This window comes from Sabethes cyaneus, chromosome 2, assembly GCF_943734655.1.
Source record: "Sabethes cyaneus chromosome 2, idSabCyanKW18_F2, whole genome shotgun sequence".
In the NCBI taxonomy this organism is placed as follows: domain Eukaryota; kingdom Metazoa; phylum Arthropoda; class Insecta; order Diptera; family Culicidae; genus Sabethes; species Sabethes cyaneus.
Window position 1 is genome coordinate 101723865 of NC_071354.1, and position 17871 is coordinate 101741735.

Sequence of the window (17871 nt, forward strand, 5' to 3'; positions counted from 1 at the left end):
ATTACTAGTTTTTGAATGGTCAAAGAAGAATTGGGTTGGGTGAAGGGTGCGAAGGGTATCAAGAAAACAGTGCATACGCAAGAGACCATCGTGCTCAAGAGTGAGCGAGCAAAAGCATCGGACACCGTTAGACAGACGGAGAGCCAGACATACGACAGGCAGACGAAAAGATTCACCAACACAATTGCATCCGCTGCTTACCCGTCCCGGGCTGATGGTGTGCGATTTCGCGTTTCCCATTGTGGAATAAAATGTCAGCCATTTCGCATTGAAGACGGCTACGCTGCAAAATGTTCAGCGATTGACGTGAACGCAATAAGTGCAGTTGTTTTGTTAATTATCTTACGAATGTTACTCAAAACTGTTGTGCTGGAATTGGAGAGCTGTAAGTATGTTTAAATAATGGTTATCATATATGAATATTTTTTTGTTATTTCAATAAACTATCGGACATGGGTACAGCGTAACCGTTTTCACTTCTTATGCACACAGTCTAGCGGAGAAACGGTGAACTTGTTCGCTCATTCTAGCTGGCCTACTCCGAAGCAGGGTTGCCGTTGTTCATTTTAATTTCATTATCGTTCTTCAGTATCCAGTTTTCTATGAAGTTTTATAAATTTGTAATAATTCGCGCTTTAGTATTCCTCGTAAGTTCTATCACGATTCATAAGAAATCCATATACTCGTTTGGACGGCTTGTTAATATAAAATTAGCCGAGTCAATCGGCGGCACTGCCAGTATTTGTTACAGGTTTTCGTTATTCTCTCCATTCGTATTCGCTGGTGTATGTTTTTTTACGGTATCGTTCGAACGCACAGAGAGTGGAAAGCAGTAGAAACAGCAAGGAACGAAGGAGACCGTCTAGTGGGATGTGAGCTGGCAAACGGCACCGTAATAGCACAGAGCGCGAGAGTGGGCTTTTACGAGAGAGTAAAACGACCAGCGAGAAACCCGAATGTGATTTGATGGTCGAGAAAAGAAAATGGCCGCCGTCGCGTGTGTGTACATCAGCACTTTGAAGGCGCTCTTGGCATAGACGTTTTGTTTTTCACGTAATTTTTCACCTTCTAAGCGCGGTTCATCGACACGAACGTGGCGCAAGAATTCGGTTTCTGCTGTGATTTTTCGCGTGTGTTCCGGACTTCCAGGGCAGCAGTAGCAGCAGCAGATCCCGTGTGGCGGACAAAAATAAACCGTGGATCTCCCGGGAAAAAGTAAGAAAAAAGTGTACTCTCAACCGTATCCGGAATAATCGGTTCTTCGTTTTTCCTTGCTTGCTCGTTCGGTTCCTCTTCCTCCTAACTGGATGGGCTCGAAGCGCAGAAGAGTGCGCTGCCGATATTCCGCCAGACCAAATGAAGTTTCGTATGAGTAGAATTTCATATTTTCCAGTGCTTTGGCCACATGCGTTCGATTTTTTTTTGTTTCATCCGCGAGTTACGAATGTGAGTTGATTTTGAGTGCGGTTTGGAAAACGGAACGGGATTCAAAGTAAAGTGTGGTGTGGAGCAATAGAAGAAGAAAAAAAGAAGAGTAACGCAACAACGGCAGCAACAACAATAGTAGCAGCAACAGCAGCACCAGTATCAAGCAAAAGAAGAAAGGCGAATTTCTGGGTCTATTTTGCGATCGCGAGGATGAAGTGAGTGATGGGCTTGGGAACCGGGCAAATTCTGTGACCGTTTGTTGCCAAAATATTGTCCAAATAATAGTTTCTAAATGCTCTGATCAAATTCTAAAGTGCAGTGTATAAACTGGTCAAAAACCCAGTTCCAGTTGGTATGGTTTAAGCAAAGTTTTGTGCTGTGTGAGAAGTGTGATTTGAATTTTTCCACTGTTCCTAACTGAGTCGGACTTGAAAAGTGAAGGCTAGGCCAACGTGGAAGTTTTTTTGCCGTACGAATGCATGGTTTTATTGAGCCTGGACGATTTATTGGCCAAAGCAACTCTACGGCAGATTAGACGGTATCACATGGCTCAAAATCCAACAGCAGCTGTTAAGTAGGACAACGTGAAGGGAGTAGATCGGAACGCAATTTCAACATGTGACCCGTGGCTTTGCGTTTCCTGGCATGTGTTGCCTGCTTCGTTTTTGTGAGACGTAAAAAAACTGGACTAGTGAAGTTTTCGAATTTCTAATATGCTTGAATGAATGCTTTTTTTCATTAACCCTCAATCGATCAACCGGTACATGCAAGTTTCTGTCTCGGACCATTTTTTTGATCCTGGCCTCCAGATCCTGGGTATTTTTTAATATTGCATAAATTAAAACGAAAAGTTATATTGATACCAGGTTCTCGAATTTTGTCTAATTTTCGGTCAGTTGACCTATAAAGCTAAATGAAGGTTGTAGGAAGAATGTTTTCAAAATTCCATTTGTTAGTCATAAATTTATAGAAACAAATATTACATTGGTACAGAGCCGCGCTAAACCTGACAAATACTTGCCTTACTGTGCCCCGACAGTGGAAAATTTAGGAAACTCATATTTTTTTGTGTTCAAATTAAAAGCAATTTTAACCATGTTTAAATTGTTTTGAAATACAGTAGTAGATATTCAATCTTTGCACAATATAGTTTTTTTAATAAACCAAATTGAATAATGCATAGTTTCCTCCAGATTGAAATGAATATACCTACGCTTGATGCCATAGCTCATGCTGATTAGAATTAGTTGTCTTTTTTTAAACTTTTGAACTGTAATGCGTAGTTGAATGAATTTCTTTCGTGCGAATTGCATTTGTATTGAAAATGTATTGCATAAATAGTGAATTTCACAACTAAATAATGGGATAATTCTAAATATTTGTCCATCGATGTCAAAAAAACTGTGGACTTTCATGATAATTTCATTATTTTTTCAACAATATAAATCGAAGCCGATTTTTTTGAGAATTTAACTACAACGTTGTTAAATTTTTAAAATTCAACTTTTATATGTGCTTAGATTCTCGCAGTGAATACGTCTGCCTCTAAAATAATCACAGTTTTATTAAAATTAATAACAGTGCGATATTCTCCATTAATTACGTGAAGTGAGAATTACCTATAATTTTTCGGTTAAGGCATTTTTAGAGAAATTTTTATTTCCTGGAAGCTGTTAGGAAAATAGAAATTTTATTAGTGTTGATTAAATGCCTTATCGCCTGTGGTACGGGATATTTTCGTGAGATGAACACAATCGAGTTCCGATTTAATATCCGGAAAAGCAGACTCGACCCACGGCAGCCTAAATTTATTACATTTTATTTACTATATCCTTTGCGCTATCGTCGCGCCCATCTCCAACCGTCCAACCACCCACCCACCCGTTTTGCTCGATGACATATCCCGGCAGACACACACTCGCTGGCTCCGGGTTTGTTCGTCGCTTTTTGGCTCGGTTCCACGGTTGCACGCAGTAGCAGCAAAAATGAATGTGGTGGTAGAGCTCAGCAGGGAAGCAAAAGTATGTCTGGGTGTGTCCTACATAAAACATTTTAAATGACGAAAATTATTGCCATTCCAACGTAATATTCGCACTGCGATTACGGGACTGGCGAGGGTTGGAAGCTCTATTTTCTTCAACTACTGCTGCTGCTGCCGCTGCGACATTTTTCTTATTTTTTATGTTTTTATACGTCAAATTGTCTCTCGGATACATTCGTGGATTGTGCTGCTATAGCAAAGGGATTCAACTCCTCAATTGCGCAATTAAATATACCGGAAGTTTGGATGCAACTGACGTTTAAAAAAAATCCTTTTTATGTCTGCAGGACTGTATTTCGTGAAATTCAATGCAATTATTTAAATTACCTAGTTGTGCAATTATGGTTGTTATTCTATTTTTCCTTGCAACACCATTCGACCATCATTAAGGGCGTTATTAAGGGTCCAAAGATATCAGGTTCGACGCTCATGCCCAGTAATAAAATTTATTACAAATTTTTTAAATTATTCATGGATCTGTTGATTGATAAACCAATTTTATTTTCCGAAATTGGCTTTATTAAATTCAGAGAGTTAAATTGAATTAATCTGGGTTGTTTGACAAAAATATTCTGTACATTTTTCGGCTGGAGTAATTATTGAATAAAAATTTCAAATATAATTGACAGTTAGATGCTGGATCATCGTGAATAAATCTGAACCGCAATGAATACTAAATTTGACTAAGTTTAAATCGTTTATTGTAAGATGCTTCAGTGGAAATGGTGATCAAGCAACCCAAGCAAAGAAAAAAGAATCGCACAGATTCTCTGGAGGAATCGTGTGCGCCGTTCGTGAGAAATTCTGCAAAAGATTCATAGAACAGACAGTCCAGCTTACGGAACTAGGATTCATGAATGAAAATTTAATCTTTGGAATCCCCCAGAAACTTATAACTCTGTGAAGGAATTATATTTGCTGAGAAATAAAGACTCGAGATGCTTAAAGCAGCATTCCCATTGTGTTAGTCAGAAAAGTGGGAAAAAGTCATACCTAAAACGACTTCTAAATCCTTTGAAACCACCAGTCTTTCCTCTCATGCAACGATAAAAATTGTGGACGCCTTTTTTTGTTTTTTGTTCAGTCAACAGTCTTAGCGAGATTTCCCTTAACCCATTATGACCCAGCGTATGATATATCATACCTCGTCTTCAAAACCTGTTTACTGCTGAATTTCAATAGTTAGCATTGTTAATATATCACTACAAGAGAGATAAGACATCAATCTGATGTGTGTGTGATATAATTTGTCAGTTTTTGTCATTTCATCTGTATTTTCAACAGTGCAAAGTTGTGACAAATGGCGGAAAAAAAGTTTTGTCTCCAAAACGCATGAAAAAGTCTACATTTAGTGACGAAACATTACCTGACATGTAAATTAGTATTTTTATGTAAAGTCTATCACAAAATTCGATAAGAAATCTGTAAAAAACTTTGTAATTTGTATGTTTGAAACTGAGCCTATAAAATATTTAACCTGCGATATTTTGGCCTTGAAAGCATTCCAAATGACGATTTTGCGTTTCCCGACACATTCGAGCCATAATATAATAGATTACAGAGTTTCACTTCATTTGGTCCAAATTTAGGTATACCCGGGTCATAATGGGTTAAGCAAAAATCAATTTATCTACCAATCACGTAAATCTAACGGCTCTACAATCACTAGTTGTAAGATCGAAAAGTCGCTTCAAGCCAAAGAAATTGTTTTGGCTGCTTTTCTCGATATTGAAGAAGCATTCGATAAAGCATGGTATAGGCTATAGCTCAATGCGTTCCGCGATGGAAGCGAGGGGCCTGGATAACTGTAATGTCGAATGGATATTGACGATGCTAAAAGATCGAGAAATTTCTGCTGATCTTGGAAGTGCGCAGCTAACTATTAGACCAATAAAGGGTTGTCCCCAAGGAGAAGTTCTATCACCTTTGTTGTGGTCATTAGTAGCAAACTCTTTGAAAGGCTAGAAGAACAAATGTGGTTACGCAGACAATGCAGCCGTTATAGTCCATCGAAATAGAATAGTGTAGAATAGAGGGTATAAATGTCAATTCCTTTAAAACTGTTATAGTGCCTTTTACTAAAAGGTTCAAGGTCGTGTTAAATTTAGACACGGCCTAAATTCTATATGGAGTTCAAATTCAGGTTGCGGAAGAAGTTTACAAGATATCTACCTGTTAACTTTGGATAAAAAATTGAATTGGAACCCTCATCTAGACAAGGTTATCACTAAAGTTACGATTTGCTCTATTGGATTGTAGTAAAGCCGTGGGGAAAACATGGGGACTCCGACCAAAACTGTCCATTGGATTTATTTGGCAATAGTTTGTCCGAAAATTACATACGCTTCACTTGCATGGTGGCTAAAGCTTAACGAGATAACAGCTCATGTAAAGCTGAGTAAACTACAGAGGCTGGGGCAATAAAAACATCATCAGCTGCTTTAAATGTTTTTCTCAACATCTTACCGTTGCACAAATTTTGTAAAGCAGCAGACTACAAAAATTTCCGGAAATTCGAAGGTTATAACAAAATTTTAGATGGTGATTTGACGAAACATTAAATTTCTATACCGGTGGGTCAAAGTTGGGCGAAAATATTGGAGCGAGGGTTTTGGTCCTGGACCATTGAAGCTTTAGCAATTTGAACACAACCCGACAGTTCAAGTTTTTCTCTTGGACAATTGGGCACTAGGAATGAAGCAACTATACTAGGTGCCCGGCCGTTATAGTATTGAAGAAAATGAAGCAGCCAACAACCGAGCAAGAGAAGGTTCCGCATCACACTTGATTGGTCCGGAATCATTTTGTGGAGTCCTCGAGTGAGCTCTGTGGACCGAAATAAGCACTAGGGAAACGTCCATGGTACAATCAAACTGGAGCGCCACGGATACATGTAGACAAGCAAAAATTTCATAAATTTGGTCTCATTGCAGCAAAAGCCAGCATTTTATTATTAACCAGTAAAAAATGACATTCGGGTAATTACTGATCTGTTTGCCCCATTAATTGGAACTATACTTTAACCATAAATATTATCATCTATCTTCCAATCTAGAACCATGTGTGAAATGGTTGGGTACTGTATCCAAACTGTTGCCTCGTATAATATCAATTATATTAGTTACAGTTATTCGTCAAGTAACCCTAAAAACAATGGGTCGTTGAGAATGTTTACCATACGAAAACGAGTGATTTTCCATACATATTTGAAGCGTAGGATATAATGAACCTAATGATAATGGTTGAACCATAATGTAAATAGTAGACGCTATTGAAATTTCTACTTTCAGAATGTACTGTAACCTTTGATCGTATTTTGAATATAAAGATTATAATAGCGATATAGTTATGACCATTTACGCAACTGTCTTCATTTGTGCGGATGGTCACTGCCCAAGTTGCATTGTATTCACTAGAATTGATATGTCATCAGTGAATCCTGTGACTACTTCATGGCCTTTGTCAGTCAAGTTATTCAGAAGTTTATCGACTACGAGAGACAACATCTTAGGAGATAAAACTCACGCTTGAGGGTAACCTGTAGTTGGTTTTGTCGTTAAAGTAGATCCTCCCACTCTTGCTGTTATCCGATTGGATAGCTAGCATGTAGGCAATTGAAAATGCAGCTGTCAAAGTCCCGTTTTCCTTGGCTTTATTTATTGTATTGTGAGGCGTGGTCAAATGATCCATTAATATCAAGAAAAGTTACAGGTGCTATTTCTGTGCGTATGAGGTGCTGTTTCATTTAATTTTTCAGCTTGATATGCTAACTGAAATTTGTTCAAAGGTCATTGTATAGTAGTTTGATATGAAGATCAATGATTTTTTCCATCATTTTTAACAGGAAACTAGCAGTCATTAACTTTTCGTCGGAAAGCGTAATTTCGGAAGCAGTTTTTGGGTTCAAAAGCGGGATTCTGTTCATAAAAATGTAAATACTGCATTCTTCTTGCCAATCTGAACACAGCGAATATATTTTCATTAACAGAATTTTTGTTTCAAACAAAAAAACTGCTTTTGAAATTGGCAGAATCGATGACGACTAATTTCACCTTAAAATCACAGATGCGAGGCTAATTGGTCTGTATGCTTTGGGACTTGCCCTGTCACATTTTTCAGTTTTCGAAATGAAGATGACCCGAACTCTTACCATTTCTTAGGAATGTATCCTAGTATCAAAATGACCCTAAACTTGTTTGTCAGAAAAGAAACCGTGATATCCTTGCTTTATTGTAATGCTTATTACTTATGTGTCCATGTCCGCCGGTCCGGCAGATCAAAGGGACGAAATCAGAGATCTCCACTGCTGACGGTTACCCGCCATGGTTTTTACCTGTCGCCAGGACAGGTTCTCGTCTACAGCCCGGATGTCGTTGGCTAAGCTTCGTCGCCATGAGCCTCTGGGTCTGCCTCTTCTACGCTGTCCTTATGGTCCAGTCGAGTGCTGCTCTGCAAACCTCGTTTGCTCCTTTCCTCAAGGTGTGTCCGATCCACTTCCACCTACGTTCACGAATTTCTGTGGCTATCGGCCGTTGATGACACCGACGATGGAGTTCCTCATTGGATATCCAATTATCAGGCCACCAGGCACGAATAATGTGTCGCAGGCACCGGTTAATGAATACCTGCAGTTTTTGCGTTGTCTCCGCTGAAACGCACCACGTTTCGCAGGCATGCAGCAGTACGGATTTAACGTTTGAATTAAAGATTCGGGTTTTCGTACGTAGAGTGATCTGGTTTGAGCGCCAAATGTTTCGCAGACCTGCAAAGGCACACCTGGCCTTCCTGATCCGTGTGGCTATATCAGTCTTGGTACCACCATCGGGCGTTGTTTGGCTACCAAGCTATTGAAAGGCGTCTACCTGCTCAGCTTGTTGTCCTGATACTGTGAAGTTGGTGGAATTGTCAGTGTTGTTGGAATTGGAATGAATATTGGAATTGGAATTGTTATTGTAATAGCACCGGATAAATTCCATCTGATCCTGGAGACTTGAAAGGTCTTATAGAATCCACTGCCCACTCAAAAAAGCACTTGCTTGAACTCCCGCATTGAAATCATTTGCCTCACCGGAAGACGTTTGAATTGATTCTGGAAAGTGAGTGTCTATCATGATACTAATCAATACTAAGCAATTCCTGAGAACCAGTTGTAATGTGGTCGTTAGTGTGATCTCTTGAAAGGGTACTGTGGAGTTTTGCTACAACATGCAAGTTGTCAACATACCCGCTAGTAATCCTCCAATTTCTTCTTTTAGATTTACTAATCTCTTGATTGTACTCTACTAGACATTCCTTACACCTAGTCCAATTAGAAGTAGCCTTGGTTTTATTGAAAAGTTTTCTTGTTAACTGTCAACAGTCTTTTAAGCTGTCGGTTGGACCATGACGCGTGTTTATTTGAAATTTTCCGCTTTAATGGGCAGCTTTCTTCAAAAGCTATGGTTATGATAGTGGTAAATGTTGACGAGACTGCTTCAAGCTGCTCAATGGAAGTTATATTCGTCGGTATGAAATCTTCGTAAAAAACCCTCGATTAAGAGATCTCCAGCATTGTAATCAAACATTATATGTTTATGATCGGACTCGTTCGACACATGTCAATTCTTAATCATATCTGATAATTTAAAGCTCACGTATCTGATATAATTTAAAGCTCACGTATCTGATAAGCAAAGCTCAAGTAGGTAGATCAAGAATTTTCTGGTTAATGTGGGATCATTTCCTTGATTTCATATGTTAATATTATGCGCTATTAGATATTCAAACAAGCTGATTCCTCTGATAGTTGATGTTACTGCTGACCCAAAGCGCGTGGTGGGCATTTGCGTCACACCCTATGATGAGCTGTTTGTTCCTCAATTTACAATGTTGAATCAGCCCAGCAACTTCTACTGGAGGAATTTTAACGTTATCTCCAGGGAATTTCTGGGATTTATTTTTCCTCCATTTAACAATTTCATTTCTTCTATTTTTATTTTATTTCCATTTTATTTATTCTATTCTATTTATTTATTCTTCTCCATTTATATTTAAGAACAATCGCAGGGTGTCTTTTGCCTAAAAAAACCGGGTGTCCTCAAGGAGTTTTTTAACCTGGAGCTCGCCGGGAATTTCTAGTTATAAAAAGGAATCAGCTAATTTTTACAATCTATCGAAATGTTTGCCTCGAAATTCACAGTGTTGTAGTTAGCCTCAATATCAAGGATGGCGCATTTATTAATATAATATTCTCTTGTGCCATTTGAAATCTTTGAATTTACAACCACAAGTTATTTATTTATTCATTCATCAAGCAGTTATTATCTACTTATAAGTGGACTACATACAATAGTATTGATGTTACAATATATGCTTTTATACTATAACGTATAAGTACTATACTACTATACTATAATGTATCCTACGGCTAAGTCGCTTTTTCGCGGAATTTGTTCTGTGTGAATTTTCCAAAAATATTTTAAGAATACGACTCCGCGCATCAAAGTTTAATTTAGAAAGCAATTCTGCAGACTGGATGTGTTGAGAAATAATGTCATTGATAAAGTAAAACGTTGCATGTTCGCGGCTGGATTGTTGAGTAGGCATGCGACGTGCTTCGTAAGATGGTAATGGAGATACTTTTTTTTGTTTTATTTGGTCGGCCACCAGCACACCGAAAGGTTATTGGGCCGTATGGAGGTACTGTCCAGTTTAGTTTTCAAAGGGCGTGTAGTAGGAATTGTTTCTGGACAGAGTGCTTAAGTATGAACAAAATATCATTTATAAAATGAAAAGAAGTGGCCTTAAGTGAGAACCCTGCGGAACCCCACAGTGGTAACTTGAATAGGCTCAGAGTTTTTCATTTAAAATTGATCCAAATAATATGCAAGAGTTAATAGCAAATTTACGGTAGTTGCGGATGTCTGATTTTGTTTCGGATTTGAAAATAGGGACTGAATACAAAGATATCCATATTTCCGGGAGATTTCCATTTTTCAGAGACATGTTAAATAGGCGTTGTAATGCTGCAGCAAGTTCTTCGGCCAGATATTTGAGACATATGGGTGTTATTCCGTCAGGTCCTGGTCCTTTTGACGTATTGAAACCTTTGAGTGCTTCTAATACGTCTCGTTCTGATAATTGAAAGATTGTCGTTAAAAAATTTTGGAATATTTTTTTTTTCAATTAGACGCGTTAACCCTGACGCGTCTGTTCATGGATAAATGAGAAATATTCCCGATCGCAGTCTTCTTCGGTAAAGGTTGCATATGCTTCTCGTAAAAAAATTGTAAAAAAATTGCAAATATATTTCAGTGCTCCATTAACTGAGACATCCACGTTCGCAAAGCATTATTGCAAAGGTTATCAGAGCGAAAGCAGTTGTAGCTTATCCTGCGCGACCTAATTCCGATGAAATAGAAAACTGATGATTTCCTTGTTTATCACGTTTACAAAAGAAATTTGCCAAATTCAAAAGCTTCTATGTTAAAATTTCGGAACCCGCTTGTCCTCTTGATGATTAAATTTTGTTTTGAAAGGTTCTAAATATTTCTTGAATAATGAACAAGTTGTTAATAATGCGTACATGCGTTAGATTTTTCAAACCTGATAATGTGCTAATAATACCGACAATTTTGAATAGTTTTTTTTCTCTCAACTGTCATTTTGTGGTAAAATCAAGGCTGTGGGTAGTAAAAATTTTAAGTTGGAATTTACAAAACCTATGAATACGGAAAAACAAAAAATCATAGTAATGACCTGGTGCTAGATGGTTGAATAAGATTTCGGATCAGCTCAATTCTAATGAGCTAACTGGTCTATTCTAGTTACTAATCTGACTGGCTTATCCTCACATTCATACTATTCTGCCGGTTCAACTTTCGGTTCAAACAGGTTTGGAAATACGACAGAAAAAAACCTGACTCATGGCAGTTGATTGCGTTTTTTTTCGTGCGCCGATATTTTGGCACGTTGCCCTGCTACCCCAGCTTGCCGCATTGCTACTCAGCCACATGGGTAACCGACACATTTGGCAGTGGTTTAATGTTGGTCTAAGCCATCGCCATCATCATCGCCGTCAGCTGCCTTGAAAAGTCAATAATGAGGCAGTGAGCCGCGGGGGTTTATTTTTTTATTAGTGTTATCACATACATATTCGTTTGGTTTACTGGAGTACCCTTTGGTTGTATGATAGTCTCATTCTTCGTTAGACATACGTTGCATACGATTCATAGAATGGAATTTCCGCATGTTTAAAAGATGTCTCAGCACTACGAACGCACGTGTACAATTGATATTTAAAATAAATAAAATATAAAAGGTTACTAAACACCAACCTCATCGCCATCATCACATTGCCGTTTTCTTGAAAATTTTAACAAAATGGCCGACCTATGAGTATAACCAATAACATTACCTCGCTCTTGGTTTCTCGTTCACATTTCAGCTGCCGCCTGTGTTGTGTGCGAATGTGCGAGCTGCTTTTGGCGAATGTTGTTGGCTAGTCGATGCTTACAAACAAGTCTCGCGAAGGAAAATTCCACACAGCATATATGCTTCTCGCATGTTTGCCAGTGCTGAAGGTTGTTTTTCTTTTTCAGCAGCAGTTGGGGTTTTCTTGCGATGCCTCTGCCCAACACCTCATTGCATATCTCCCTTTCCTTCCGTATCTGCTGGCTCGATCGTGGTTTGCAATCTCCTATGTTTATTTCAGCAGAGAAGATAGCAAGAGGGCGAGGGACTTGAGCAAATTGAAGCAATAAATGATGAAAATGAAATGATGTTCGTTGTTTTTGTCGACACACTGCATTTAGGACGAAGTAACGGGGCTCTGCCCAAGCTTCCGATACGGGTCATAAAGAAATGTTCACAGCGGAAAAAACGGCAAGAAACCATAGGGATAGAAACGGCGGTCATCCGGTGATGATTAGTTTGAGGAAGCGTTGTTTTATGTTATATGCTGTTCAAGTTTATTATCTAATGGGTTATTCGTTTACATTTCCTTCACGATTGAAAGAATATAATGGCTTTCACATGAATTTTCTTGTTTAAGATGAAATTGTAAACTATCGTTAGATCCATATGATAAATTCTTGCTTAAATTTTCGGCGTTCACCTACTATTTATGCTATAATCCTTAATGACATATTATAATATACCCAGAAATTTCTTTATTTCTTCTTCTGGCATCTTTAATTTCCATCTTTACGTTCACAGAGGCATACTTTGTATAGTATTATGTTTGTCCCTTTAGCTCAGACATTCCGGTTCTTCTAGAAGAATCACTTCTTGCCATTTCACCGTGTATGTGTGTGTACCTACCTCTGTGTCGGATTCGAAGAGGACACGGCATGGCATGGCAATAGAATCTAGCTGCTGGATATTGACTGGGTTGGGCTCACCGTGCTCGCAATGGAATGACGAAACACCGGTGGTAATCAAACGCACCAACGCAGACGAACAGCAGAACGAATGAAGAGTAGGTGCTTCTGGGAAAGACGGCGAAGAGCAAAAATAAGGCCAAGAAAGAATAATACAAGAGGGGTAAACGTGAACACTTGGATCAGGTTCAGACCCACAGAAGGTGCATGATTATTAAGTCCCACCGCGATTGACCCCGAAAAGAGCAAGCAATAAGGCTGTTGTAATATGAGCTGACGATCAAGAGGAAAAAGAAGTCGCGACAGTATAACGCAGCGTTGCCAAGATTACAAATAAATCCAAAGTAATCCTTTGAAAGATATTTTGCAAAACATTTTGCTGAACTCCAGCAGGATTAAAACCGGGAAAGCTAATTTTAATCCTAGGCTTTTTGGAAACGGAATTTAGGACAGTCTAGAACTATTTTTATGTACGAGCTGAGTTTAATTTTGTTAACTGGTTATCTTCTTTCCCAGTGTGTCTTTAGGAATTATTGTCCACTGGCTCATAAAAATCACACTTTGCGCCGTTGTCCTAGTATATGTGTTTTTGTGGCGTTTCGAATGATGTGACTCTAATTGTGAATTTCTTTACTTGCAGGTGCAGAAGGTGATTTCTAGCAGTTTTCTTCGTTTTCATTTGATTACGTCGTCCACCGAACCGGCTGCGCGTTTCAATTGGAATGAAGAGGCCCTCATATTCAACTGATGGAGTGATAGTGTAATGATTGTGCAAGTATAGTAAGTGTAAATAGCTGTGCATAGTAGCCGATAAGCCAAAAGTGGAAAAAGTGAAATATAGTGATTATTTCTAAACATAGCTATAACGTACTACTGAAATAATCTACCTGAGTTATTTGTTGCTGTAAATATACGAGAAAATAAGTCAGTCTTAATGAAGAAACGAAAAAAATCTGCTTGCTTCGTCGGTGATGAAAAGTGAAATTTCTGGCACAGTGATATCATCGCAAGGCAAGCTTAAAACCGAGAATAAAGTGAAAAATTGTCGCAGAAAATGAAGATGTGAAGCACTTGCCAGTGTTGTAAGTTTGGCAGGCAAGCTTTAAGCGAGTGAAGTGATTTTCCAGCAAAGTGAATCATTTCAAGCAATCAACTGTGTGTAAACAACTACGGAAAAATATGCTGACTTCGGAATGAGATGGAAGCGGCTATACGTTCAGTGCAGCAGGTTGGGCCACCAGGCCAGAGGGCCGACACTGGCCCTTCGCCGCAGCCTCCTCCAACGATGTCATTTCAGCAGCGTGTGCCACCAGGTGCTGCGCAAATTCATAGGTAAGGGTTAATATTGATTTGTTTTCTGCAGGAAGAAAAATGGCGTTGCCTATTCTAGCTGAATGATCGCTGAATTGATAGTTACAGTTTCGAAGTATTGAGTCTAGAAGGTGAATTATTTTATCGAGGAGTGCCTAGTAGTGTCGTGCCTACTAGGCACTGCTCGATAAAATAACTCACCTTCTACATGTATAATGCATAAAATAAGGAAAATCTCATCATATGTTTAGTAGAAATTATTTTGCATTTTTGAACCAAACATTGTAAAACAATTTTTTTTAAGAAAATGTAAGCAAGTTATCTCAGCAATATAGTAAAAGTGTTATCGAAAAAACTTTTGCAGAATTTTCCACGGCAGTGGGAACCTTCAAAGAAGAATTAGAAAAACTATGTTCTACCGCATGAAAAGTTTTCAAAATATGTTTTTCTTGTTCGTTAGTCTTTTAGTGATAAACATTTAACTATAGTTTTTTGTAATTCTCGAGTTATAACCGAAAAAGTCACTTTTCCTGAACGCCTACTTATTCAAAAATTTATATCTCGGGAAACAAGCATCCTAGAGGAAATATTTTTTAGTGAAAAAGTTAGTTAATTTTCTCAGTAACCCCTGAAGCTATAAACGCAGGGCAGGGTTACCGAGTTCGGTAAGAGGTCTTGGGTTTGAATCTTAGTAGAATCCGGCTATTCGTTGTTCAGTGACTTTAGCGTGGGTCATGGGTGTACTCTCAGGCCTCTCCATATTCTTCCTTCTTACTGAATTGTGCATTTACCAAAAATGAAGCTTCTTGCCAGGACAAGTTATAAGAGTAGTACTGGCTCGAGGTGCGAAATGAAGCCTCTTGTCCAAGGGTCAATTATAACTAGTCTCCGCACTTCCTTGCTCTAGGCAGCGAGATTGGTTGAAAAGTAGTAAGAGCATGAAAGCAAAACAAGGGTGTAAACACCGACGCTCAAGCACTCGCTCACTCTAGCGATACTACCAGAAAGAACGAAGTGTAGAATATAGAAAAAAAATGCCTGGTCGATCAAAATACTGGTCGAAGTGATAACGTCCATACAGAAAAAAGTAGCACTTTGGTTCCTGTCCTTACTAGCTTGGTAAGACTTTAAACCCTTCCAAAGGCAAATTAATCCTACTGTACTGCGGATAGGGATGCTTTACCGGTTTTACCGAAACCGGTTTTACCGGTATTACCGGCCTATTTTCCAATACCGAATTACCGGTTTTCCCACGATCGAAAACCGGTATTTTCGGTATTTTTTGTATGATCAAATAACAACTCAAGAAACTTGAATCGCTGGTAAAACTTTTAAATTATAGGGCGAACTAAATTTCATGATGGAAGGTTCTACAAATTTTAACTCAATTATGTAATTCTTCCAAAGGGAAAGCTCCAAAATACCCACCGCTATCAGCATCAGCATAGAGCCGGAGTGCCTTGCGCTTTTTAAGCAATCGTCTCCATTCAACTCGGTCCACTCCATGGGCCACTCGTCGCCAATTTCCCAGACGTCTAAGAAGTCACAAGTCGCTTTTGATCTGGTCGAGCCATCTTGCACGTCGATCCCACCGGGTGCCGGAGGGCTTGTTGAGAACCGCTTTTGTCGCACTGTCATTCGGCATCTTTACGATATGTCCGACCCACCGTAGCCTATTAACTTTAGCCAGCTTACGATAGCAATCTCTCCAAGAAGTGTATGTAGCTCGGGATTCATAAAACTTTTCCGCCACTCTTCGCTTTCAGTTTGTACTCCGCCAAATATCATCCGCAGCCAAATATCTTCTGGTCAAACATGACAAGGGCGCATATTTCTACTGTGAGCGACATCACAGCTTCAACTCCGTAAAGAACTACGGGTTAAATAAGGGTTTTGTACATTGTCAACTTAGAACGGCGGCGTATGCTTCTTGATCGTAGCGTTAGGGCAAAGTAGGTCCGATTTCATGCTTGAATGCGCCAATTAATTAAGAATATTGCGGAATACGAGAAATGTGCGATATACAGTGAAGCTGTTCAGAAAATCTTCAGTGAAAATTAGTGAAAATGTCAGACACCACGGAAGAAGAATTTGTACGGTTGCTAGTACAAAAAATATAAATAAGAATTAAAATTTGCTTAGTTAGAATAGTCTGTTGACAGGGCTAAGCCAATTATACGGGCTCTAATCATCGCTTCGAACGTCTCTGTCCGATCTAAGAAACAAGCATACGCTTTACTTAAGCGATGCCTGGACTGTCAGTATTAATTTATCATAAGTGTCAGTATCAAAGCCGCTTATAGAAAGTTCTTGAACAAGGGTTTTCCTACGTCACATGTCAAATTTACCGCTAGGAATTGCACTTCCTTTTTCTGTGGACACCGAATTCTCTACCTCCGGAAGTTTTTTCCTTAAAATTTAAGATGACACTGTAAATTCTCTTCGCGTTCTTAACTATTATTTTTTTAATGAACTAATCAATTAGTTATGTCAAAAAAAATTGAGTACCATTGAATATAGAGAGATTTTCTTCGAATCATATAATTTGTAAATGTTGTTTTTAAGTATTAACTTTTACCGGTTTTTTACCGGTTTTACCGGTATTGCATTTATCAATACCGAAAAACCGGTTTTCGAAATACCCCCCGGTATTGGCATCTCTAACTGCGGACAACATCGAACCTTTTCTATAAATCACAATTCGGAATGTTAGCATCAGGGCCCGGCATCGCCGAAACAAATAAATGAAACTGACTTTATCTTACCTTTGCTTCATACATGAAGTGACTTGCTTCATTTGTTGAACAGAACGTTTCAAGCAAGCTTCAGTTGAAGTTGGTGTCTGTTTCAGTTGACGACGGCAGAAAGTCAGGCACGATTTGTCGACATTGACAAGGTTAACTTTAATACAGTGAGGAAAATTCGTTTAAACGCATGGTAATATTTTAATGTTTTAACCTAACAAAATATTATAAACAAACCATAATAATATCAAATCGTGGTTGCCTAAATTTGTAATATGCAGCAATACCGATTTCAATTTTAAGTCCTTCGAGAGTTGAGAAAAGGACAAAAATGGGTTTTAATAAAGGAAATTCGTTTAAACGCATTTTAACTTTTATTGGTTCCAACAAGGATGTGAGCAATATTTTAACAGTTAACAATACTTAACATTTCGTTTGCTTTACGCTATTTTGAATTGTTTCGAAAATCCTGTCCGCAATCTAATCGACGAGCTTTTGCAGTATTGCGACATGAATGGATCTCCAAAGATTCTTTAACTGCAGTTTCGAGCTCCCGTACTGTTCCAAACTGTCATCCATCTTGGTTAACAAGCTGCACTAGAATACTCCAAAGGGTTTCAATTGGGTTTAACTCTGGGATACGTGTAGGCCATTTCAAAACATTGATTTCTCGCTCGCCATGTTCTCTAACTAACGTGGAAGGCTGCGTTATCTTACTGGAAAATGAAATCTTCTGCCATAATATTCTCGGTAAAGGGAGCCAAGACCTCTTGCAACAATTCTACGTACTTTTCGGACTCCATCGTGGTTGAAATCGTCACACTAGGTGTTATTCAGTTACGCGAAATGCAGCTCAAACCACAAGCATTCCGCCATCAAAGTTTCTGTTCAGTTTGACTTCTGGTTCCTTCCTCAAATCACTCCAGTAATAAGCCCAGTAGTCGGGGCAAGCGAGATTGAATTTCTTCTCGACCGAAAAATTTACACT

At 38.7% G+C, this 17871-nt stretch overlaps 1 protein-coding gene across 3 annotated transcripts in view; it reads left to right on the plus strand.

The window, feature by feature from the left end:
- Positions 1–924: 924 nt before the first annotated feature.
- Positions 925–17871, plus strand: part of LOC128738148 (uncharacterized) — a 106248-nt gene continuing 89301 nt past the window's right edge. For 2 of the 3 annotated variants that reach the window (XM_053833038.1, XM_053833040.1), the window contains exons 1-2: positions 925–1643; positions 13469–14160. In XM_053833038.1, the coding sequence (XP_053689013.1) occupies positions 14027–14160 (134 nt within the window). In that variant the 5' untranslated portion in view covers positions 925–1643; positions 13469–14026. The remainder of the gene's footprint in view (positions 1644–13468; positions 14161–17871) is intronic. The other variant, XM_053833039.1, reaches the window with a different exon arrangement.